This window comes from Leuciscus leuciscus (assembly GCF_965113295.1).
Source record: "Leuciscus leuciscus genome assembly, chromosome: 2".
Classification (NCBI taxonomy): Eukaryota; Metazoa; Chordata; class Actinopteri; order Cypriniformes; family Leuciscidae; genus Leuciscus; species Leuciscus leuciscus.
Window position 1 is genome coordinate 53,806,634 of NC_138726.1, and position 26,770 is coordinate 53,833,403.

Sequence of the window (26,770 nt, forward strand, 5' to 3'; positions counted from 1 at the left end):
CAAAGAAGTCTATAATTGCGAGTGTGATACACTGTTAGACTTTTCAAGGGTTTTTTACAGTAACTTACTGGCAACACTGTTGCCAGTAAGTTACTGTAATTAAGAGTTACAGTACCAAACCATATTTCAGTTTTGTGTAATACAGTGCATTACTGTAAAAACGAAGCTAATCAGTACACTACTGTAATTATTTTTATTTGTACTAAATATAAATTAGATTTGATAATTTTGATATATGATTAATTTTATTTTTATCCTACATAAGTACTACTTTCATACAAACCAATTAGACAAAGTTATCACAAAATACCATTTTTTTATTTAAAACATTTCATATATATCACAAAATAAACATGCCAATGCTGGAAATGATGTGTGAAATTTTTACACATTAATGGGTGAGTTTAGGGATAATGTTTTTTGTGTTAATTTTAACTCATTCATTGTGTTAATGATTTTAACAAAGTAAATATGTCAGAGAGGTTAACACAAAGATGTGTAAACGTGTTAAATTAACACATTATGTGCTGTCCTTCACTGCAAACATTTTTGAAAACATACATAAAACCATAAACAAAACATTAGCATTTGACTAAATCAGGGTTCACCAATCTCGGTCCTGGAGGGCCGCTGTCCTGCAGAGTTTAGCTCCAACCAGCTCCAACACACCTGTTTGAAAGTTTCTAGTATGCCTAATGAGACCTTGATTAGCTGGTTCAGGTGTGTTTAATTGGAGTTGGAGCTAAACTCTGCAGGACAGCGGCCCTCCAGGACCGAGATTGGTGAACCCTGGACTAAATGAATGTAGTCATTGGTTGTTTAGCTTATACAAGTATTATAATGAAATATCAACCATTACATTCATAAAACTGCAGAATATAAATACATTTTTAAGCATTCAAAAAGGAAATGTCCAACACAGGACAAAACACAGTTCTTTTCACAATACATGACACATAACCCCACCTTCAAAATAATTTCACTTATTTCCAAAAATTTGTTGGATTCATGTACACTGGAGGCCAAAATAAGTATTTAAGTGTCTTAATGTTTTTGAAAGAAGTCTCTTTGATGCTCAAGAAACATTTCTTATTATTATCAATGTCTGACTGTCTACTCCATCTTTTCTACAGCATAGGAGTAAAAGTCATCATCAAAATAATCTTTAAAAAGCCAACACAATGTTTTTGTCCACCTTTGTGAATAAATGAACTTCTCCAAAGATTGGTTCCTGTTCAGAACTTGATTGACAACATCAGAGTGTTCCCTGGTCTGCATGCGTGCCCACAAACACAAATGTACTCAGTCCTTCAGAGGAGATCCCGGTTCCAACACTATATGAGAGAGAGAGAGAGAAAGAGAGAGAGAGTATTAGTGTCACATTATTTTTAACCTCCTTTTTTTGTTAATTTTTATTATTATTTTCACAAAAACTTAAGAATATATATTTGTAAACAGCTTTTGTCAAAAAATAGCATACAAAAGAACTAAATAAAATTATGCCAGATTAAATTTTAATACTTACAAATCCTAAATTCTGTCCAAAAATGCTGAGATCCATAGAAAGAACGACTGAAATCGATGATTTTAGCCCATTTCAGCTTGTCTGCAGTGAAGGAGTACCTGTTTGAGACAAATACACAGTAAGATACATGCAAGAAATCACTGTGTGATGATCGTTCTCCTTCCTACAGTAGTTAACCCACCTGCGTGCTGATGTTAGGACCTTCCTAGTCAGGTGGGACTGCAATGGTAGAGTCTTCTGGCTAATAAAATATCAAAATAATGCAAAAATATAAACTTAAGTTGTTTAGAATGCTAGATTTTGTATTAATGAATTAGTGAGAGTTTTACTGCAGTGCTTACCTGGATACATTTAATCTGGTGAGACTGAACAAAGACAATGGTCCATCTTCTGATTGGTTTATTTGCTGTCTAATAAAGTTAGACATAAGGCAAAGGTCACTTATTTGATATAAAGTTAGCCAATTTTATAGAGATTTTATAAGATATTGTAAGATATTGTAAGCTACTTAGTCTGCACCAGTGGCTCAAAAGCAATTTTCACATAGCGTATTGCTAATCATTTCAGCAAATTTATCTCAAAATATATCACAAATGGGCTGGCCTACCTCTGGAATCTTGCTGGAAGTCACTGGCGCGAATTGGCGCTTTGTTGCAGTTGCCTTTAAACACAAAAATGGAAGTAAATATTAAATTCCATTAAAAAAAAAAGTATAATATGGTATAGTTTGCAAACTAATGCTAAAACTATAAAGGTTCTCATCAGTAGGCCAACATTAGGCTATAAACAGAATTTCACATTAGTTTATTCACATTTATTGTTAATGTAAACGCGTTGCTCGTTGGCATATTTTAACTCGACAATTCAATAATCTAACAAAGTGTGTAAAATGAAACGTTAGCTCAGTTTACCATGGTAAAGTTCGTTACCGCCATGCTGACGACGAGTAACGTTAGGCTAACGTTAACGTTATAACATACGTTAAACTGGGCACAATCCTGACAACACACACAGAATGTTGTTTTTTTTTTACCTTGCTTGCTGATCTCTCTCTCTCGGTGAAGTGAATTCCGTCTCTTCCCCGGGCCAGACACGAACGTCGCGATCCAACAAAAGACAGACCCCATTACCTACACTGGATGCTCTGACGCGACACGACAAATCCCAGACAGTCAGTGTAGTGCATAGACTGTAAAAAATAGGTGTAGTGATGCGCCGCGGCCGTTATATTTCTGACGTAGTCCGATACGAGTCCAAGCGCTCGCGCTATTTCTGACAAGGGATAAACAGGTTTGCATTTAAAGGTCCGGTCGCTTCAATGTGTCCAATATAGACAGCCTCTGGCTATTATAGCGTTGTAGACACGCGGTGTAAGGCAAAAATTAGGAAATAAAAAGCACGATGGAATGGTGCCAGCCAGAGAGGCAGTTACGTCAAATACAGTAGTATACAGCAAATTTAAAAAATACAGTAAGTCTCTGTATGTGGTGTTAGACGTCACAGAAAATTCCCATGATGCAATGGGAATCACAGTTATTTACTGTAAAGAGAAATAGCAGTATAATACTGGGGGATTTAAAGTAAATAACTGTAGAAATTACAGAAAAGTCTAACAGTGTATGTAAGTAATAAGGTACAAGAGGATGTGCTGTATCGTGAATAAGTCACGGCTGAAGGGCGCTGTTAAGTGCCTGCAACCCCTTCAGCCGTGACTTATTCCTGATACAGCACAGCCTCTCGTACCTTATTGCTTTTAGAAAACGGTTTTCACACAATGCAAATATTAAAGCAGAAAAATATTTATCTATGCAACTATCATGAAGTAAAATCACTTAAAGCCTTCCTTCCGCTGGAAAAAATAGTTCCTGATCGTAAAAACAGCAACAGAAGTTACATTATTTCACCAATAGATGGCGGCAAAGATTGTCTTATTGAGTGAGTCAGTCAGTAGAGAAGACTTTTATATTGAAAGGACTCAAACGTGTGATCACCAAGCGGGAAGGAAGTCGACCGGAAGTTGAAGCCGGCCGCGTGCCACCATCTTGTAGCAGAACTTCACCTGCTGTTAGCATCCCATTGACTCCCATTCATTTTGGCGTCACTTTGACAGCGAATAACTTTACATCTGAGGCGTTTGAAGACTCCATTTGTCCATTATTTATTTCTAAAGAAACACGACAATGTATAAAATGCTCCATTACCTTGTAGCTTACATTATGGCCCCGTAAAAACAGTTTTTGTAAAAATAGGCTAACGATTGCGTCATAACCACGCGACTCTCTGTCGCACAGTAGAGAGATTACCGTATTGAAGAGAGGAGAAGCTCGCGCGCAATCGGGGGGACGTAGAGGCAAAATGACAAAATAATTAATCAGAATACCTAGCAAAAGTTTCTCCTGCTCCTAGCTCATGGACACCTCCTACTCACGATCTCCGTCTCTGCAAGATTCGGAAGGGAATGATTCAGATTTCTCATGCCACAGCCACTAGAAGACAGACGGGTTGCTCACGTCACATCTACGTCGTCAAGCTCAGTTTGAGTCTGCGCGTCAGGAACGGAAGTCCTAAAAAAAAAAATCGCTGAAAATGGGCTTCACTTGCCTCAATTGAGTTCCAATGAGATGACTCTGTCCATTTCTTATACTGTCTATGGTGATCACAGAGAAGGAAGATCACAGCGGACTGATTTTTTTTTTTTATGAATATAGGACTGACCTGAAGGAAAATGCTATGTCTAATGTAAATGCAGTTACCCTCGCTTACTCGATCTCTCACAATACTCTAGCTTCAATGAACAATATCAATGAGATCAAACATGTTTTTAAGTTGCTATGTGTGGTTGCTAGGGGTGTTGTGTAGTGAAAAATTGAATCGTTGGGCGAAGCGGTCATAGCCGTGTTTGGCTATATCTGCTTTAAAATGTACCATATTACAACTCAGCAGGCATTGTAATTCTGTTAAGTATTGATGCTTATGTAAAGGAACCATAACCTTTTTTTCTCAGTGCTGAGTCTGACATACCTCAATATGCTTTCCTTGTGGTCAGTGTTGATCGGTCCAGTGTAGCCACAGTCCAGGATTTCTTTTGTGAAGTTGGACAGGTCAGATGCATCTTCAATCTACAAGTAAAATTTTACCTTTAATAAATATTAAACTGCATGATTCACTGCTGATTTTTAAAGCAAAACCAATTTGTCAGTGGCTTTATAACATGATAACAGCAAACTAATTTCCTTATGGATAGAGAACTTGTATCTAATGAAATGAAGTCAACCAGACCTACCATTTTGATTAGTGGTGATATCTCTGTGTCATGTACACCATCCCTTTTGATGTTACCGGTAACAAGGTATTCGTAACACCCAGGGCCGGCTTTGCCGACAGGCGACACAGGCGGCCGCCTGGGGCGCCATCTGCTGGACGGGGCGCAAAATAAAAAAAAATAAAAAAATAAAAAGTTAATTAAATGTATCGTATTATGAAAGCTGCGCACACGCTGTACACTTTTACTGTGCACTGTCCACACACTGCTTGTATTTGTCCATTTCTTTTACTAGATCCTAAAAACGACTGAGTCACTCTGACAGGCAGCTGTCAAACTCACGCGCGTTGCTCAGCAACCGGGAGTGGCGCGAAAACATCTGACAGCTGGTTTTAGCGCTTTAAATTAGGGGTGTGTGATATGACGATTTTTGATCGTGGACGATTAAAATGTCTCCACGATCTGCTTTTGAAGAAATATATAAAGTTATCTTTCGAGTCTTATTGTGCTATACTGTTAAATACACACAAGGTTTACATAAACAAAGTCAGTTATGTCTAAAGTGAAAGCAAACTTGAGAAAATTGAGAGAAAATCTGCTTGTCAAATGCGTGTATATTAGACGCGTCGCGCGCAGCTCTTAAAGAGGCAGTAGCAATAGTAAACACGCTGCCGCTTGTCCTTAAAGGGATAGTTCACCCAAAAATAAAAATTATCTCCTCATTTACGCACTCTAATGTTGTTCCAAACCTGTTTTAATTTCCTTCTAATAGTTTCTAATATTTTTCTAATATTAATATTTTGAAGAATGTGGCTATCAAAACAGTATAGCTGGTCCCCATTGACTTCCATAGGAGAAAAATATACTATGGTAGTCACTGGGGTATATCAACTGTTTGGTTACCCACATTCTTCCAAATAACTTTTATTTTCAACAGAAGAAAGAAACTTATTCGAGTTTAAAACAACTTGAGAGAGTAAATTATGATAATTTGAATTTATGATAATTTGAATAAAACAACAAAATGCAAAGAGAAAATCACTCACTGCTCTTGACTGATAACTTTAATAGTAGCTTTAATAAGTATCAATGTATAATTTATACAGTGAAGTCTGTTTTGTTTTATTTTCATATTTGTTCATTTAATTACTTTCTTCAATGCTACTGTTAAATACACCTACTGTAGCTAAAAACGTAAAGCACTGTTTAGCCTATTTCATTTGTATATTAAGTTGTGTATGTGTAATGTGTATCTTTGATCTTAATATTTAATAACAAAGAAAATAATGACAAATATATTTCTCTTCACCCCTGTCTGCCATTTTTTTATTTTTTTATTTTGTTACCTAAGGCTTTGTTTTTAAAATATGGACATTAGATTGGCTGTAATGCTCAGTCACAAAATAGTAACAAACCAACATAAAAAGAATCGTGATAAAATCGTTAATTGTGATTTTCCTGAAAAAAGTCGTGATATGATATTTTTGCCATATCGCCCACCCCTACTTTAAACTCTCGCCTTGGGCACCAAATAACCTAGAGCCGGCCCTGGTAACACCACTCTTGCATAAACCGTGGTGGCGGTCCTCCTTGCGCAATGCTCACAGCAAATATTTCACCTGCAACTCTAGAAATATATACTGTTTTATATATGGACAACAGTTCTTGGCACTAATATAGAGTGGTATACTTGTATAAATGTCTGTATATAGAAGTACTATTATGTTACTTCAAATAAAGAAAAGAAAAATATGTATTTACTTAGGCAATTTCAAACTTTTCTTTCTTCTACAGGATTTTTTTTTTTTTAAATAATGTTTCATCTGACTTGGGTATATTATAAAATACAGTTGAGTTTTAAACCTCACTGATTTTTATTATGTGGACAAAAACAGCTGAAACTTTCTTCAAAATATCTTTTCTCCTGCAGACCCTCATGGCATACCAAACTTTTCTAGTATTAAGAGCAGGCGCGCTCAACTCCCAAATTAATATATGGGTGCGAGTAATAAAGACGTTTATCAAAAATAAAGATGAAAAACCGCACTCTCAAGTCATATTTTCGTACATTTATTACTACAGGGATTAAAGTTCTCCGTCGCTACGACGGATTTCCGTTAATTGCAGCAAGTCTATGACGGATTTCCGTCAATTGCAGAGTGCAGTCTGTCCTTAATGTCTTAAATTCACTTTTCATAAATTTAAGGCCGTAAATAGGCTTTCATTTCTCAAATAGTGTAATAAATGTCTTAATTTTAGTTTGAATAGCCTAGGTCTTAAATTAAGGAAAGACGAGGTGTATTCACCCTGCTGAGCCTGATGTGATCAAAGCCTGGAGTGGAGCAAAAGCACGTTCCTCTCTCCACTCTAAGCATTCTGTAATCACTTCGCTTACGGTCCACTCCGGGTTTTCAATTACCGCTCACGGAAAGTGCATGTCAGGCTACAGTTGAGCGCTGAGGTAGAGAACTAAATTGCAGTTACCGTGGCGTGGACACCATAGACATCATATCTATGGTGGACACACTAATGCAGGTAGGGCTGGGCGATATAACGATATATTTTTGAAATGCGATATGGAATTTAGACTATATCGCATATATCGATCGATATAGTTCAAATTTACGCTGTGATCCTTGCTCCCCGCGCCCCTCTCCTCCGCTCCTCCTTTTCCACTCTGCGTGCGTGTTTAGAGCATGTTATGTTATGAGAGGCGAATAATGACTATACTTCAGAAAACCTAGCACAATAGGAACTGCCAGGCAGTGACATAAGTGTACGCTGAAATAAGGTTTTTCACCTCAGAAAGACGGACTTTCTTGTCCTGTCAGCCGTTATCCTGTTCTCGTAGCGCACACTCTTCAATTGCACGCGCAAATGCGGCGGCGCGCGCTGTATCGCCTAAAAGTGTATATAAAGTGCAAAAGAAACTACGAGCATGCAACGCCGTTACGTTGTAAATTACACGAAATAAAAGTAATGCAGGTATGATTTTCATTCTATTCACCAGGAGCAGTTTCCATGTTTCATTAACAGTTATTGTTAATATTGTGTATTCACCATGGTAACTGTCATTTCCATATTAACCCCAAAATGCCACTATTTTTCTTTGTGTTATTTTTTATATTTTTAAATGACTGTAGTGGCTCATACCAACATTGTATTAACAAAAACTAGTTTGGAACTGCTATTTAATAGCTTTAGCATAATGTTTATTTATTAGTAGGCTACTAGTCTTTACTATTAGTCATATTCTTACAATTTATGTTAAATAAAGGGGAAAAGTATACTTGTGTGTGTTAACAAATTTTGTGTAAACATGTTATAATTTGCCTATATAATATATACGTGTATATGTATGTATGTATGTATATATATATATATATATATATATATATATATATATATATATATATATATATAGGCAAATCAGAACATGTTTAAACAAAATTTGTTTATATATATATTCAATGTAAACTTTGATAATCATAATTAATAAATCGCAATTACAATTCGAAGGGAATAATCGGCAATTATGATTTTTGTAATAATCGTGCAGCCCTAACTTAGGTGAAGAAACCTGTTTATTATTTATTCATTTGATTTTGCAACTGTTCACTGATACGCCTACTGGCAATATTAAAGCAGTTTAAAACGTATCCCCTTAAAACGCTATTGGTCTCGACTATTTAAAAAGGTATATGACTTGGCCTAAAAAAAAATTTCAGTCAGAAGAATTTCTCACTTTAATCCCTGTTACTACTATGTCCTCACAGACGCGTTTCGGCCTAAGCCATCATCAGTGTGTACTGTGAAACACCGAAAAGATTGTTTTTTAAAAAAAAAACACACATCACAGGTGAACCTCATTCCGCAAATCATCAGCACCTTCAGGTGCATCAAGTTACCAACATTTTGCTACTCGGCGCAGTAAAAAGTCACGTTGGTTCTAATGACAGAAGTGAGAGGGAGAGGATTTTTCAGGAGTGATGATATTACTGCGCCGAGTCGAAGTGCTCCCAAGTGCTATTCCGCCATACATTATAGTTATCCTTTTTACCCACTTAGAAAAGCGCCATGTTATATTTTGTGTCACCATACTTGGTCGTGTAACTACTCGTGTAACTATTTAAATAGGGAAAACGTGGAGGTGTTTGGTCACTTCTAACTTCAACTCTGTTTGGACCCTAATGAATGAACTGGGCTAAGCTAAGTCCTATCAAAGTGTCGCCGCGCGCCAGAGCGATTGAGTGCACGCACTGAGACGAGAGAGGTATGTATCAACTCGTCTTAGTTAAGGGAATAACAGTTTAATATGAAAAAAACGGTGCAGTATCCCTTTAAGCTTTATTGCGAGTCACTATTACTATTACCTTTCTCCACAAAAGCTGGCATGCAATTCTAAGTCAGAAACTGGAAAGGTTCCTAAGCATATTGGGCACCGGGTCTCAAGTGCCTAAAAGTTAAAGACAAAATGTTTGCAGGGCCAATTTTTTTTAGAAGTAATTGATCATTTACAATGGCTACGTTTACATACAACCAAATAATCCATTAGTAATCTGATTGAATTAGATTTTTCGTTGTTTCATCAGTCCATCTTTCATACTCATCCACAGACACTTTATTTTGGGCGTTTTTAATGTTTGATAAATATAAGCAGCACGACAGTTCATGTGCTCATCGTCTCCTAATCAGAACCCGAAATAGATCAATATTATGTCTGCTCTTTAAAACAAAGAAAAGCAGCAATGTAGGAGAATTGTATGCGCAAACAGCAGGAAACACTAAATATTCATGCAGTGAGCGCATTTTAAATAATCATAATTTGAAGCTTGTGGCATATTAACACACACATCAACCTGATCACTTTATGCATCGCTCATGTAAACTACGTTCGGATTCAATCAGTCAGAATGACTTCGTTCCAGTTGAAACAAAAGGTGTCATGTAAACATAGCCAATGTTTAATTTAGCTTTTGCTTGTGTACCTCCTGAGGGTGATGTATAACATTAGATGATGTTGCCTCCTCTATAAACACCAAATCTTCTTCCTGCAAAGAGAAAAGAAAAAGACAATTTCTATTGTCAGCGACAGTTCTTAAAGATAGTAACCTAAAGCCTACACAACATAGTTTTACCTCAAATTCAGAGTTTTCTGAGTTTTGCATGCTGTCACACTGGTCAACATGCAAAGCCAGTGTCTGAAGTGGCATCAGAGTCTTGCATTTTTTACAAGTTGCCTTTGGCATTCGGGCAAATTCAGGTGCATCTGGTGGCAGTGGTGTCATATCAAGTTCATCCTGCAATGGCACGACGTACAGCAAGTTCTTCCCACCACTAGAAGCACTTTTGATCACTGATCCTGTATACCCCTCTGCCTCCAATGGTATTACAGATATTCTTCTCCTTCCATTCCCACCTATATAAGCAAGTAACACAACAACTGATAAAAAGAATAACTTTACAGTATAATGCATTAATGTTTTCTGTACTGAATGGACATTCATATTAATGAATTTTAACACCAAATGTTGATCAAAGTTGTGAAAAAGCACACCTGCAGCTTTTTTGCAAATTAATTTTTTTTTAATTTTATCAATCAATAAATTCCTCTTGAAAAAACTTTGTATTATTTTAATTTAATACTGTGAAGCTGCTTTGATACAATCTGTATTGTGAAAAGCGCTATACAAATAAACTTGACTTGACGCTTTGAAAAGAAGCCACCTGTCTTCCTAATGACTCATCTTTGAGTATGCTTCCCGCAGCAAACTTGATAACTACATTAACGTTAAAGAAAAACCCTTAAAACACAGACACAACAAATAACGCTATTAGAATATGTGTTTGCTTAAGATCAGCACTCCTCACCTCGGCATGTGTTGTATCTGATGTTAAGGACAGGGTCCTCTTTCCTAGCCCTGCTTGCATGAGCTCCAGCTCTTCGGATATAGATGGGGTCGTATCAGATTTAGAGCCCAGCAAAGACACAGAACCATCAAAATATTTATGCGCCTTTGCTGGTACTGTTGGCCTGTGACATCTGGCAAGATGTCTTTTATTTTTGCCAGCATTTTAAAAAAAATCCAGGAAAAGATCTGCAAATTGTAGAACAGGTAAAACTATGAATGTGTGTGTATTCAGTGTTTTTTGAGTAGCAAGAAACACTATGTTTAGCTGCGGCATCCTATGCCAAACTTATATCGCTATAAAAAAGGAATGTTTGACTATTCTGTGTAACACCTGAACTGGCCCTTTTAAATATGCTTGCTATCTACCTAGCCATTTCATGTTCCACAGTAGGTCTTCCTGACTGCTGGATCTGGCTCTGAGTCTGATCCTGCCTTGCATTTTCCTCAGGGATAGCTCTGGCCACCAAGGAAATTAAATGTTGTGCTGCTTCGGTTACAGCACGTTGGTCATACTGGGGAAAAAAGGTTTAGGTGCAAAACACTAATATTATAATACTGAGCAAAACAAACTGTCATCTTGCAACATGACATCATGACTTTGCGTAAACATACACGCCACTTTCAAGTCAAGTGGCGTGTTATCTATACGCATTTTGAGCTGTCCGCGTGTATGTCCACGCCGTCATCTTCCGCGTGTATGTCTACGCCGTTAAATGTCCGAGTGATTCCGCGTGTATGTCTACGCTGTTAAATCTCCGAGCGAAACGAAGCAAAATGTATATCTACATCTGGGGAGCGATATTTTTTTACTAGGATGGTAGGGGAAGACTCATAAATGGTATTAACCCCAGTGACGGGTAGGTTTAGGGACGGGGTTGGGGTAAGTCATATATATTTATATAGAGAGTAATGTAACGTTAAGTCAACGGCGTTGATAAACACGCTGAAAAGCGATTATGCGTGTTGATAGCACGCCAAAAATGGAAATACGAATTGGCGTGTCATACATACGCCATTTCATGAGATCAGTCTGCATCTGATTAATTTGTAGAAATAAGCTAATAGCTTACCTGTGGTTGTGATCTGCCTGTTTGGTTTTCAATTCTGCCATTAAGTAAAAAATAATAATAACTCAAATTCAATGTAAAACATACAATAAGTATATGCAATACACTATGAAAATCAAAAATACAATCCATGTGGCTAGATCAATTTACACACACACTCACTCTACCAGTGACTTTAGTGCACGCTGATTGGCCGAACACACGCGAAACTCTAGCACCCGCCATAAAAAAATTAAATAAATAAGAAGTCGTGTAAATACAGATCTCCCAGTCACGTGACCCCTAGCCGCGTGTCAGCCATTTTGACGGAATACATCCGTCAACAACATATTGCAATACAGCAAGTATTGCGATTCGATTCTGCGATATATTGCGATTCATGTCCCCCATATTATTCAAAGGCATTACAAAAAATGAGGAAAATAAGACTGCTCAACTCACTTCAAATGTCACATTAAATCTGTGAACATCGCATCTTCAATGCTTTCCAGGCTTTAATGTGTTGCTTCTTTGACGGAATTGCTCAAATAAATATTGCAATACTTTACGCTACAGTATATAATTGCGTGCGCAAAATATCTCGATACTGAACAGAATAGATTTTTCCCCCACCACTATTATTAGCGCAGCGGCCGTCAGCTAACGCTTCACGTCATGTCACCGCACTTACGGTATAAAGATATTCCTTTTGTATGATCACGTATCTGATCGCATCCAACTGCACAGCATCGCTCGGGCATGATAGGAATATTTCGCCGACGGTTTAGCATTTTCTATTCCGCCAAGATGGCTGCTCCAAATGGCGTGACGTCACGCGGGACGCCTATATTTTTACTCCAGAACCTAGGCCCAACTCTACGAACATCGAAAATAGTGCCTCTTAACCTTTACGCTGAGAAAATCCAATGTCAGCTCAGCTAGCAACACTGGACATCGATCACACAGCAAACGTTACTAATGGTGGCTCTGGCTGCTAACGTTAGTGTTGGCTAATAGATAAAATCTAGTCAACGGTAACACTAACTACATACTGGTCTAGCCAACGTTAAGTATTTAAATGGGACAGCATAAGAAGAGAGAATCATTCAGTTCACTTGTCACTGCGTTTATGATATTAAATTAGTTATCTTACCCAGTAAACGACCTGTTGCTCGCCATTCTCGCTTCTCTTATCTTCTCGGTGGCAGCAGCAGCGGCGGGAAACCGTAGTGGGCGTGGCCAACTAGTCACTTCAATCGAGGGTGACCAAAAGAAAAAGGCCTTTCATCCTGGTTGGTAGAGACCGCCCACTGAGCTACAGCTTCACGTGCAAACAAAACTTTTCAACTTGCAAAACTTTTCAACTTGCAAAACTATTCACCTCGCAAGCAAAATATTTTGACCCGCAAAAAAGACAGCAGAAAAGAGCAAAATGTGTGGGTTTGGGATGAAAAGTTCTCGAAGTGCACAAGGAAAAATAAAGGTTTTCAAAGATTTACACGCACTGCAAATAATTCTGTTATCAACTTCTTTATTTTTGAGCCTTTAGCCCCGTTCACACTGCCAGCGACACGCAGCGACAAAGCGACATGATCCCATTCATTTCAATGGAGCGCTGGCGACTTCCGGCGACACGAGCGACATTGACCGTTGGCGACAGAATGTGGGCGTGTCAAGCGACACGAGACGCGCGACAAAAGTTCAGAAATGTCAACTTTATGCAAATGAGAAGCGATTTTCGCGAGCGACAACCAATAGGAAAGAAGACTTTCAGAGGAGCTCAGCTCACGTCACCGTCTCGAGTGCAGGCAAGACAGAAGAGTTCGAGGGCGATTTCACTGTTTTATATGATTTGACTGTAACCACATACATGGATATAATAAAATGATGATTGGAAAAGAAACTGTCGACAGTCTCAGTGAGTTTAATTCACACATTTAGTTCGAGTGTTGTAATTATGATGCAAGTTTAGCACTGCTGCAGATCATTTTACAGTTTCCCCTGCATTATGTTGACTATTAGGGACAAGAAAATTGATTATTTGTCAAATTCGAATGACGTTTTAGTAATTTATGACAGTATGAGTTAATCTGTAGATTGATCGATCGTTAATCCAGTAGGCTAAATGATTTAATCCACTGAACACTGCTGTGGTAATATAAAAACACTCTCCCAACAGCATACTGTTTCTTTTGAGCCTAAATCCTAGTCAAATTAAAATTATATTGTTGTATATTTCACTTGTGATGGTATTTTGTATAGATATGGCCAGACGGGCAGTCTACCAGTCACATTAGAGCGACAGCACTATGAACGCCCACAAGCGACTTCACAGTACAGAGACTAGCGACATGCAGCGACAAAATCGCTGGCAGTGTGAACGGGGCTTTAGTGTGTGTGTGTGTGTGTGTGTGTGTGTGTGTGTGTGTGTGTGTGTGTGTGTGACCAGCAGAGGGAGACAGAGAAAGAGGCAGGATCATGACACCTGTATTGTACCTCTTTTTCTAACAGTGTACAGTGTGTAATAACTTCTAAATAAAGAGAAATATCATCAACGTATTAATATATTTTTACCTTTTTTTTTTTTTATCCATTATTAACACGTTTATTCTTCATCAAGTGTGGCGTTCTGATTCTGAACATATAGTAAAACAGGGCAACAGGTGTAAATTTGCTCTAGGACCCAGTAAAATGTTTATTTTGTTAGAGAAATAACATGTGCTTCATTTATTCAGTAATCTTTAAACCACCAGGCTTGACATATTGAGACCCTCTTGCGCTCTTTATGCCATCTTTATTTTGGCATTCATTTACTAGACGCTTAATTCATTAACAATAGTATATACTTAAGTGTAGTAAAATGTGATCACAAAATAATACTTTCCACCTATTTTAGATATTTAATGAAGTCCTGGTTGCATTTTGGTAAGAATATAATGCTACAACAATTTCATGGCAGACGAAATACTTCTCATAACCACCAGGGTTTCCAGTGCTTCCAGTCCATATCTCCATATTAAAGATTTCTATCTGAAATGAACAGCTGGTCATACTTGTGCAGAAATATGAGTGACATATTGATATGCTACATGATACACACCATCTCTATGCTCAAATACAAGAGCAATAAATCACCTCTATCCACAAATCCCAAAACTAAATGAAGCAGCAGAAAGTGAATTTAACCTCCAACGAATGGGATTCATCAATTTTGCTGGTGGCTGAATTACAACTTGCACCTGTTGTCCTGGTCACAAAGTATCTTATATTTCATTCGACCAGAAGTAAAACATTAAACAAACAAGTAACTGAATATTTACAAATATTTTCAGTTGATTTGTTCTCACACTTAAAAATGTACAGTTAAATTCTATTATCCTCCTCTCACTGTACGCCTACTGAAGACCCAATGAATGGCTCGTAATGGATGTAGAGTCTTTATTCTGGATGTACCACAACATCACACTCTAGTGGTTGAGCGTACAAAACCAAACAAGAAAAATAACAAGAGTCTCAACTCATCTCTTAAAACAGTATTGATTATTAGAATTGAGGTTGTTTTGTACGCAGCTCTAGTCAACTCCTCATAGTTTGTTTAAAATGGAGTTTAGATATAACTACAACCACACAAAAGTCCACAGATGGTACATATCCACAGGTCCAGTCTAGACTCTCAGTAACAACTGTTGGAAAGTTTTTTCTTTCTTCAAAGCAGACCAGGAGACGTTGGGATCACGTTCAAACAGAAGAGTTTCTTTATTTGAGCGTGGCTGCGGTTCGTCCAACAAAATCTAACTAACTGAACTTTACATGGTATCTTATAGGCATTTTAGGAGGAGGGACTTTTGAAGGTGGAGACAAATTCAAACAAAGCATGCAAATGAAGTAGGAACACACCCTACTCTGAGAGCACTACCAGTCCAATTGAATCCACATAACTATTCAAATGCTGATACTGGCCAGGAACTCCGGTTCCAAGGGCCATCCCAGAGCCATTAAAGACAAAAGGTGAAAGTCTCCCCTACAGCTAATCCAATCAACCTAACAATTCAATGTCTGGCCTCCGAAAGGTGAGAATCTCAGTGATCTGATTCATTTAAAACACAATAGAGAAAACAGGTCTGGCAGGAATATCTTGCTGTAAACTCAATAATCACTTTCTCAGTTTGTAGTGGAATCTAAATTAAAACCTCAAATGCTAAAATCAGTATTCTTCACCATGATGTTATGTAAGGAAGCATATCTGAAATAGATTCTTAAATTTGTAATCCTTCACAACACAAGCTTGTTACAGTCTCCCGTAGTTTAGTGTCCAGTTGTTGCTGTCGTCCATTGGGCTGTTAGTCCACAACACAGAATAAAGTCCTGTTTTTATGACACACTAAACCTCCAGTATGCTCCCTCAGCTTGAGTCCGTTCATGTTTTAGTACGGCATACTGGCATTAGTTCTTGCTCCGTGACGATGGTCCTGTGTTTGGCTGAGAGAAATATTGTGAGCCTCTCAGACTCGACACACTGAGCCAACAGTGAGACAAACACAAACCGTCATCCTCCCGTGACACAGACAGCAGTGGCAGAAAAGTTAAGACTAACAAGGCATGAACAGAAGAGAAGTGATCGTGTTAATCCCGCAGTGATTCTGAGCCATTCGTTCTTTAACCTATTACCTACTATTTGAATAAAGGGTGAATCTGACAATTTTCCTTTACCTCACTTTTCCACAGGGGATTCCACAGCATCAATACTAACTTGTGATAATTTTGCACAATGCAAAGCAATTTAAAAAAAATTATAAATTGAAATATTAAAGTTTCAGTGTCTTAATTAAATGATTTGATTATAATACATTAAATTATTGTATTTAATGTATTATATACCGCCTGCAAGGGTGAGGTCACTGCAGCATGACACCTCACCCTTGCAGGCTCACTATTGGCTTATTCAGTGGTTGAGGGTGGTCATTTTGGGTTGACATCATTGTAGTCCTTAGTTTGCAGCACTTAAGTGCCACTTCAGTCAGCACTCAAGAATCAGTCTTAGACTTTACTGAAAGTTGCTTTTAGCTGCTTTATAAAAGTCTCCTACTCTTAGAGAAGTCCTACTGTTTACTAAGAATTTTCTGACACTTAAGTCAAAGCTTAAGACTATTCTTAAGAGCAATTCTTAGAAGTTTTATACATACGGGCGGCAGGCCCTGATTTTTTCACTATATTAGTGAGGACACTGAACAGACCCATTTTATCAGGATAATGATATTTTCTGTGACCATACCCCTAAACCTTCCCATCACAGAAACGTGCAAAATAAAACATATTTAATACACCAGCTTTAAATAAAACATGATTTGGTTGATTTATAAGCCTTTTTTTTAACAAGTGAAGACCAGTAAAATGTCCTCACTAATATATATATATATATATATATACACTCTTCAATTAAGAGGAACTTTTCTATCTCCTTGAATGGAAAAAATCTTAGTTTTTAAAGTTAGTTTCAAAAGTTATTTAGTCAAGAGCAGCGAGTGATATTCTCTTCAGACAGCAGCAGGTTTATTAGGCTGCTGTCACTTTAAGAGCTTATGCACGGATCCAATATACTGTTACACAACATGCGTTTTCTTTCTCAACTATTTACGTTCCAAAACTGACTGTATTTACCTCAATACTCGGCAAGACTACTTACTAGTTGCCATATCAACACTATATACAGAAAAAATGGTGCCAAAATTCTGAAATCTTTGGAAAATACCACTGGACATTTATGATAGCAACAGTACATTTTTTACTTACATTATTTTTTCATCTCTGTTTTTGTTTTTTTATTTAAAATGAGACAAATCTGATATTATTTTAATCTCCAATCTGTTATTTAAAAGTTGAGATGGTTGTTTAATGTTGATCTAACTAGCAGAAGACACTATAGCCGGGTTTAAATCCCAGTTGTGCAGGCGGGGCATGTTGTGACACTGCGTTACAATGCGCCCCTATTAGAACTATGATATTATATTCTATACTTTTATGAATTCTATTGAGAAACCATGCGAAAAAGGTGAATAAAGACTGAGAGTCAATGTTCAGAAATTATTAATTATTAATATGTTTTGAACTATGCTGTATTGCTGTAATTTGCGGTGTGTTGGTTGTCAAACTCAAAAATGTGTTTATTTTTAATGATTAAAAAATGCCATTATTTTATATGAAAAACTTAATAATTGTATTTTATTGAGAAAATATTTAAATATTTCTTGTATATTTTTTTTATTAGATCAGATTACATTTTAAGCTGTAATATGGTCATGTTACAATGTGCCCCTCACATGTTACAACGTACCCCACCTATGGGGCATGTTGTCACATTTCACTTCCAATCTTTCAGGGTAAATCTAGAAAAAAGTTTACGCTGTATTAATAAAAACAAGACCACATAATGTGGGAAATGAATGTGGGGAAAAAGAAATACTCTGAATCCAAAGTAGGTTTACAAAAATTGAGAAAGTCAAAAAGCGTTATGCCTGCTCTCCCCTACTCCTGTTTGTTTCATGTTTGAGAATAGACACGACTTTCTTTTTCTCACTGAAATTTCTCCACAACTTGTAATATTTTAAAACAATATTTGGAGGCAATAAATAGGCTTACTACATTAAGGCAATTATGTGTGTGTTGTGTAAAGCCTGTCAATCAACATTAGAGCGCCTCACTCTGGCCGAATAACGCAAGGACACTAGACCTCTGCCATACACCAGGGCTTGACTGGGGCTAAAATTCAGCCCAGGACAAATCCAGCCCACCCGACCCATGAGTTCACCCGTAGATGTTTTTCTTTGGTTAGGGCCTGAAATTTGAATAAATAAATAGACTAATGATGCTATTTTGAGTATGTATTTTGAAGAATGTTATACTCTTGACTTCTATATATGGAAAAAATAAAATAAAAATCAGACATTTTCTTTTATGTTCAACAGAAAAAAACTGAGTGACATGACATGAGTAAATGATGACATTTGAACTATTAAGATGATATACATTTATAAAAAATTAATTTAGACTGCTTACCTAGCAATTGCTATCAGGATATGAGGACACTTTCAACCATAACAACAAATGTTTCTGTAGAGAATCACCTATAACACCTAATTCATGTAAGACACTGATATTTATCTTTCATCGGGCTCTCATTGAATTTATTTGACTTAAATTAGCCTACAATTCATTGTAACTATTAGTTCATTAAACATATTTAAAGAGAATAAAGCTCTATCCTTCATTCATGGGATCGGGGCTTCAAAGCTGTTTTGTTAAATTATCCTTTGTAATTGCCCTAATGAGATTTACCATAGTTATTGCTGTAGTAGGACTATTAAGAGCATCAGGCTGTCGCTGGAGGGGCAAAAGGTGGTGTCTCCACGATTTTAACTGTTTTCAGCAAAATTCACAACACACCCATTAATGTTCCCATATCACATGACTGTATAACACAAAATCCTGAGTCAAATCTAAATGGATCAAGCGACTTGCAGCGTTTATCACTTGCAGCAGAAGAGTTCAGCAGACGTTCGTCTGCGCTGATCTGTTGTTTTCATGCTGCGGCTGGCGGATGCACGACCTTTCGTCACACATTTGGAGATAATTGCCTTTTGCAGTTACCCATGCGATTCAATTGAAAACAATTACATTTTGAAATGGGAAATAATTTATGAAATTTGCAGTGTAGATTTGTTCGTAATTCAAGCTTTTCAAAATGAATAAGAGAATCCTATTATCATACAGAATAGTTGCAGGGCTCGCAAAATTTCAAAATCGCTGGTAGCCCTTTGGGCAGGCACTCTTCAGATTTTGGTAGCCCGAAATGAATTTTACTAGCCCAGATAAAAAGACAATTTTTCAATGTAGAAAATTGGTTAGGAGTCAAAACAATGAATGAAAAACTTTTTTCAAAACACAAAATATCAACAAATATGCATCTGGTTCTAACTGAACTGAAATGTGTGTGACAAGTATGGAACATGAATCAGTCATGTCTGTGGCTCAGCCCCCAATGAGGGTATAAAAAAAAAAAAAAGGTAACACTTTAGTTTAGGGTCTAATACTCACTCATACTCAGTCAGGGGGGTTCGAGAAAATTTTGATTTCTCTGATCTACATTATGTGCATTTTAAGATGTTTTGAAGGCCCAAAAAAATGGATAACAATAGCTTTAAAACCATGTAAGTGGGCAGCTGATTATTTTTCTCTCCTCATCAGCATCACACTCCTATTCTCTTTGTCTTCCCCTCCTAAAGCTGAGCTTTGACTGATATAGGCTTTTCATTTTTGTCTGTCAGTGAAGTAAACATAGGGTCATCTGATAGGTTGATTTATTAATCATTTTCTCAGACGCATTAATTTACTGAAAGCTATAGGAAAGCTAGGTAGCCTAAGTTTATTAAATTCATTCACAGTATGTACACATTCATTATTGATCTTATTCCTAATACAGGGCCGTAGACAGGGCTTTATAATCAAAGAGGTCCTGCATTTAAGGTTATTAGGGGGTTCAACTTTTTTATTTCTCTGATATGTCCATTTCAAGACATTTTAAGGCCAAAAAAGGATAAGAAATAGCTTAAAACAACGTCAGTGGGCAGTAGATTATTTGTCAATACCTGCTCTCACTTCTTATCCATCACTCTTTCTTTTTCTCTCAGTCTCCTCATCTTGCCCTGTCTCTTCCCCTCCTAAAGCTGAACTTTTTTAATTCACTGAAGGCTACAAATGGTATATTAATTCTCAACATGTACACATTCATTATTATTCTTGTGCCCAACATGAAAACGGCTTTGTTAATGCTCTGTTAATGTCCCCTCACAATGACAGCAAACTAATTATTAGTCACTTTACATAGGCCTATTTTCAGTTCAAAATGGCGAAATTCGACAAAAGTATATTCGTTTGTCTGATAATTTTTGTCATTCGTTTCACATTTATGACCTAAAAAAACTGTCAAATATGAAATGTTTAGTTTAGCTACTTACATCTTATCTCGCACTTGACCGTAAACTGAAGCGAGTCGCTCTGCTCAAATTCGCGCTCAGAAGCTTCTGTGTATATAAAGCCCGCCTACTTTGATTTGATTGGTCATCTCAAATATTCTGACATTGACAGACCAATGAGATGAACACACACACACACACACACACACACACACACACACACACACCCTGTCCTCTGTTTCTGACGTGCGCTCTTGCTTGGAGCCACTGCGGATTGAAGATGAAGAACGCGCTGAATCTGATTATAACAAGACTTAAGCGAACAGTATTTCAGATAGCCCGTCGGGCAGGCCGGTTATACATTTTGGTAGCCCGAATGGAAAACAATATAGCCCCGGGACGTCGGGCAGGCGATTTTGCGAGCCCTGAGTTGCAAATATGCTGTTTACATAAACGTATTATATAGCAACTAAACATATTGTTCACATACAAAATAATCATGTAGGCCTAAATATTTTGAATATATGTATGAAGAGTTCAGATGCAAAAGCCTCTAAATGCCATCTGAAATTTTCTTATAGAATGATCATTTTTATCAAGCTCGTATATTTAAATTCAATAATTTCACTTAAATTGCAATGAAGATTACCTATTAATTATCATTTAAGTGAAATTACTGAACTTCACTTAAATGATTACAGAATCAGATAAGTTTCGTTTAACCTGTAAATCATAGTTTCGTTTTTGCGATATGTAAAAACAAATATTGCATCACAATAAGTGTAATTGTGATTGTCAAAACATTTGGTAACTAAATAGAATTTTATGAAGTTTAGTGACAACATGTTACAATGTTTACATTGTACAATGACTGGTAGGATACAGTTTTTATTATTGCTTGACAAAAATTTCAAGATTTCAATTCCATTCTTGTTATTTGATTCCGATTTTGATTCAATATTGACTACTTTGGATACATGTTTATTTTACATTTTATTTAAAAAAATAATCTCACCTATACTAGACATTTTTCTTTATACTTACTTTTTCTTTATTAGTTTATTTATATAATTATATTGCCTGGCTCTTGCATTTACTACATGCACAAATCCAGAGTTCACAAATTCGCTTTCATTCACTTCCCATTGGTATGCGTATTTTCTGAGACGCAGTCCTTGAAAAAGATGCTCACGGTTTTGTCCATGTCAGTCTGACTTTTCAGAAAGGTCTCTAAAGCCTTCAAAGGCACTTCTGTAACACTGTGTCCCACTATCTAATTCAAAGCATGTGCTGCGTAAGTGTGAAACATGTACCGTACTTCATAGGGAGAGTTTCGATCAAAGCGTGGGCAGCAATAAGCCGACCATGTGCTTCGGGACAGCCATGCGTTCCTCACTTTCTCTTCGGATGGTCATCCCCGATACAGTCACCCGGGTCACCACATAGGCCGTCCCACGGCAGAAGTTATTCAGGCGGCGCCGCACCATATCAATATATGTGGCCCATGGGCCCTCCAAAAAGTCTGTGATCTGAGGAACCACATTTGTGAGTGTATAGGTCAGGGCCGGCCCGAGGCATAAGCGAACTAAGCGGCTGCTTGGGCCCCCCTCGCCACCAGGGGGCCCCCAATCGAGTTTTTTATTTTTAATTTTTTTTTTACATATTAATTAACTTAAACAAGTGACATAAATGAATGAAAGGATTAATAATTCAAGACAAGAAAATTCTGATTTCATGATCAATATACCTGCCTACAACTGCTGCTGTGTCTGCCAGTGTTTGAGTCATGCGCATAACCTCGCGTGCTTAGACAATTTGTGCGCAAAGTCACGGTAATGTTAAGCCATGTCACAAACATTTTATTTGATCAATGATTTATCCTTTAAATGTAATGATATTCAGAACAGAACAAGATTAAGAATAAAAAAAATAACTATAAACAAGCCAAAACGAAATAATTTAAAGCGAAAGTGAAAGTAAGCGGCGTTGGGCTCACGTATCTCTCTCATTAGAATCAAAATGTTTCAACATTCGCGATGGATTTGGATGCTAAACTATTCTTTATCATAGGCTTTGTACTTCACTCACGTTCCAATATCGACGGAAAAAATCACCCTCTTCACACGCGCAAAAATGTGCTTGGAAACATCACAGTGGAAGATTACAAAGCTGTAATATGTTGTGTGTGTGTGTGTGTGTGTGTGTGTGTGTGTGTGTGTGAGAGAGTCGCGGGCGCGGGCGCGATCGAACAGTGGAAACATAAAAACATACTCCGTCATGTTCATACAAGACATCATTCAAACTGCAAAGTGTAGCAAAACGTTGGAGGATATTTTGTAAATAATTTTTTTTATATGTTTTGTGACAGTTTGTTTTCAGAAGTTTCCAAGAGTTAGTAAAAGAGTAAAGAAAGAGTAAAAACTTTTTTAAGTATCTATTTTTTATTAAGTATTTATTTTTTATTAATACATAACCTCATTGTATTAATTTATAATGTAACATTATAGCGTGACATTGTGTCAATAATCGTCAAGCACAGGTGACTCTGCGTGGTGGGAGGGGGCCCCCAAATCAAATTCTGCTTAGGGCCCCCAAAAGGCTCGGGCCGGCACTGGTATAGGTAGCTGCTTTGTCTTGGTTGTCGGCCTGGTGCTGGTCAGGGTTGAGTGAGCCTCGCACGAACTCCACTGCATCAACATAGTCTGCCAGCACTGCCTGGCTCTCCTCAAGCAGTTGGTCCGTTTCACCACTAGAGGGCAAGACTCTCATGTTCCCGCTTTCATCCGCAGAAACCAGCTATGGAAGGCAAAAGAACAAGAAATCAGAAACCATATTGACAGAATATTAGAATATTTAAACAGTATAATTTGGTTTTATTTTATGAGCAGTGCTGAGTAGATTACGTACAAATTATAGTCGGCTACTGATTCCAGATTACATAACGTAATCCATTACATTACACATTTAAGGTATAGACTACTTTTTGATTACTTTTAATACCTTTTGACCTAACTCGTTTATCAAATTGATTTGAATAGGATAATCTTGTACCGTATTGATATATAAATACAAAGAGAAAGAAAATATATTCCATACTTTTTTCTCAATAACATGAAGTAAATTATTACGTCAGGGTTTTATGAAAAGCTAGAAAGTTATTAAATCATATCTTTTTTTAATTAAAGTAAATTATTTTAAAATAGAGACAAATCAAAATAAAACACTTACTAAAAATTATAAAAAAGATAAATATTTTATTTGTTTACCTGCATGTCATGTGACCATTAATCCACATCAGAGAACCATGAAATATATATAAATATATTATTTATTTGTATTAACAATTTTATTATTGACCTAACTTTTAACTTAATATTAACTTAAAATTTCAGGGGGTGCTTCAAGTAAATATATTAGGTCAAAGAGGTTCAGACCTCAAAAAGGATGCAGGCATCCCTGGATTGCATGTAAATATGAAATGACGTGAATTTGTGTATAATATAAGCCAGCTGGAAAACTTCCGGTGAATCATTTGCATTTTGAAGAAAAGTTATTGTTTTTCTTGAGACTTTGTAAGTAGCTTACTTCATACTTCACCTTGACAAAATGTATTTATAAACCTAGGGATTTTATTATATTTAATATTTATTCAAAAGCAAAACGTGTGGAAAAAATATTACAGGAAATTGCTAATATGAGCCAAAAAAAAGCCTCTCTGCTGCCATCTACTGGTTATATTGGTAATGAATGTCTTTTTATTTTTAAATAAAACTGTTTTCAATCAAATGTTGTATTTCCTACATCTTGAAATATTTGGTTTATTGACAAGTTATGAGTGTGATAACTGCATTAAAATATAAATACAACATTAAAAAGTCAACCATTGATGGTTTTGTGTCGATGTACAGCAAGAATGACAGCTAACAGGTCACTGGAAATGCCCAAGCTGGTTTATCGAAAACCAGGAAGTAACCGTGCATATAGTCAATTAATTAATTTTTTGAATAAAAAGTAATGAGATAAAACTAAGGGTATCTGCTATAGGCTACCTGTGGTTCATACATCCAGGGTGTGTCCATCCTCCTCTGTCCATCTGACTTTTTAAAGGTGTACGCTGAATAAAGTGCCAGCCGGCGACTGCTGTCGTACAGAGTGGCATAACGTAGTTTATCTCCGTAGCGTTGGCATATCCTCTTCAGATTCCCCCCTCGGATACCTGTGGGTGCTGTGTGCATATAGAAGAACTGACTGCACTCCTTAAAGCTGTCAGAGACTGTGCCGCCAGCCAGACGCAAACCTGTCAATAGAAGAAGTCTGAAGATAAAAACCTCACAAAGAGCCATCAGAGATTGAGAAGTTGAGAAGTTATCGGTGTCTATAACAAAATGTCCAGTTTTTTAAAGGCAAAGACACACCGAACCATCTGTTCTTCATGGTGTTCCAAGCCAGACTGATAACACGGAAGAGTGAAAGTCACCATATGCAAAGCATCACCTCTCTTAGCCTGCATATGTGCAGGCGTATTTGATCACTAACACTGGGAGGTTTCGAAAAACAGAATGAATGATGAATGAATGAATGAATGAATAAATGAATAATCGATCACAAATTCAGTTCATCAAGGAAATGGCAATCAGAGTATGTCTATTGAAATAAAACTAAATATTTAGTTTAAAACAGATGAACATTTAACAGTTCTTTTTTTGCCCTCCATCCATGTATATTTATGACTACACATGGCATTTTTAAACTTTATTACATTTTCTAAGCTCTTATACTCAGTAGCCTACATCTAATAAAAAATAAAAATAAATAAATAATAATAATAATATAAATAATAATATAAATGTAGTGTAGGAAATATAAGCTGACTAAGCCACCTCCAGTGCCACACCACCCAAATTACCTCCACCGAAGGAGGTTTAGTGTCGATGCAGGCCCGGACCCTACAAAGTCACTGAGCACTGTAACACACAAAAAGAGGAGAGCAACAGAAACAAAAAGCAGATGACAAACAATATTTAATATAATCACATTAATCATCAATATCAAATAAAAGAAAAACTATAAACCACAATATAAAACTTAAATATACAGAAACAGTGGCTGGTCTGGCCCTTAGCGAAAGTACAACTGCAGCAGTTACCCAATCTCAGCTCTCAATCCCCAAACATGAAAGTTAAATAAAAGTTATTCAGCATTCTAACACGGCCGTCAGCCCATTGAAGGTACCGCAGCAATAAATATTTGTCTACCCCGCTTCCCAGACAGAGAATAAAAACCTCTTAAATAATCAGCCTATATGAAAGGGTACAGAGGCTGCACGTCGTTCGAGCACAACATCAAACACACCCCAGAACTGCAGAAACCACAATCTGTTGCTACAACAACCATCAGTGGCGCAAAAAGTGCCCTATGCGCTATATGCGGCGCAGCTTCAGGGCGGCGCCAAAGCGAAGGTATTTTTTTTATTTTTTTATTTTATTTTATCTATATGTAGCTGCTGTTGAGCGTTTCTAAATAATTTCTGCATTTCCTCAATGTTATATAACTTTTTAGAGGACTAACAGGCTAGAGTAGGATATCCATAAGGGGGGTAATATCGCGAGCAGGCGGGGGCGCCGTGAGCGCTGAGCGAGCGAGATAGAAAAAGATAGAGAGAAAAGGATATGGCATGTCAATTGATGCGCCAGCAGCTAAATAAGTGGATGGTCAAAGGCAACAGGTAGGATTTAAGGTGTGACGTCCACGCATGTAGGCTAGGAGATTTCAGGTGGGCCGACGTGCTTTTTGGGCCGATATCTAATAGGCTATTTTTTTGTCTTTGTCTTAACGGCCCATAATCGGCGGCTCATTCGTTTTGTTTTGTTTTGCTTAATTGGCGGCGCTGGGTTAGTGCCGTTGTAATGCATTGGTCAAAAAAAAAAAAAAAAAAAAAAAAAACTTAACCACCACTTAATAACTTTTTTTTTGTGTGTGTGATATTTTTCATTAAACAAGTAGATCAGCGGCCCATTGGTTCTTTTCTTGATTGACACTGGGCTGGCCCAATCACA

At 37.1% G+C, this 26,770-nt stretch overlaps 2 protein-coding genes and 2 long non-coding RNA genes across 5 annotated transcripts in view; 1 reads left to right on the plus strand and 3 right to left on the minus strand.

Moving 5' to 3' along the window:
* LOC309490842 overlaps positions 1-4,172 on the minus strand; it is a 77,425-nt gene extending 73,253 nt beyond the window's left edge. The window contains exon 1 of the long non-coding RNA XR_014202853.1: positions 3,501-4,172. This is a non-coding gene — a long non-coding RNA (uncharacterized lncRNA). The remainder of the gene's footprint in view (positions 1-3,500) is intronic.
* The window catches only part of LOC309490540 (interferon-induced very large GTPase 1-like), a 137,417-nt gene that overhangs the window by 59,120 nt on the left and 51,527 nt on the right, over positions 1-26,770 (plus strand). The window lies entirely within an intron of this gene.
* LOC309490821 lies at positions 297-1,925 on the minus strand. Its single transcript, XR_014202837.1, has 4 exons — positions 1,867-1,925; positions 1,707-1,766; positions 1,526-1,623; positions 297-1,334 (listed from the first exon to the last, which is right to left on the minus strand). It is a non-coding gene; the product is annotated as an uncharacterized lncRNA (long non-coding RNA).
* LOC309492927 (endonuclease domain-containing 1 protein-like) lies at positions 16,189-25,389 on the minus strand (the record flags this gene model as incomplete). The annotated part of the gene is made up of 3 exons (XM_082161966.1): positions 24,764-25,389; positions 23,327-23,510; positions 16,189-16,334 (listed from the first exon to the last, which is right to left on the minus strand). The coding sequence occupies exons 1-3, from the start codon at positions 25,055-25,057 to the stop codon at positions 16,189-16,191; spliced, it is 624 nt and encodes a 207-aa protein (XP_082018092.1). The 5' UTR covers positions 25,058-25,389.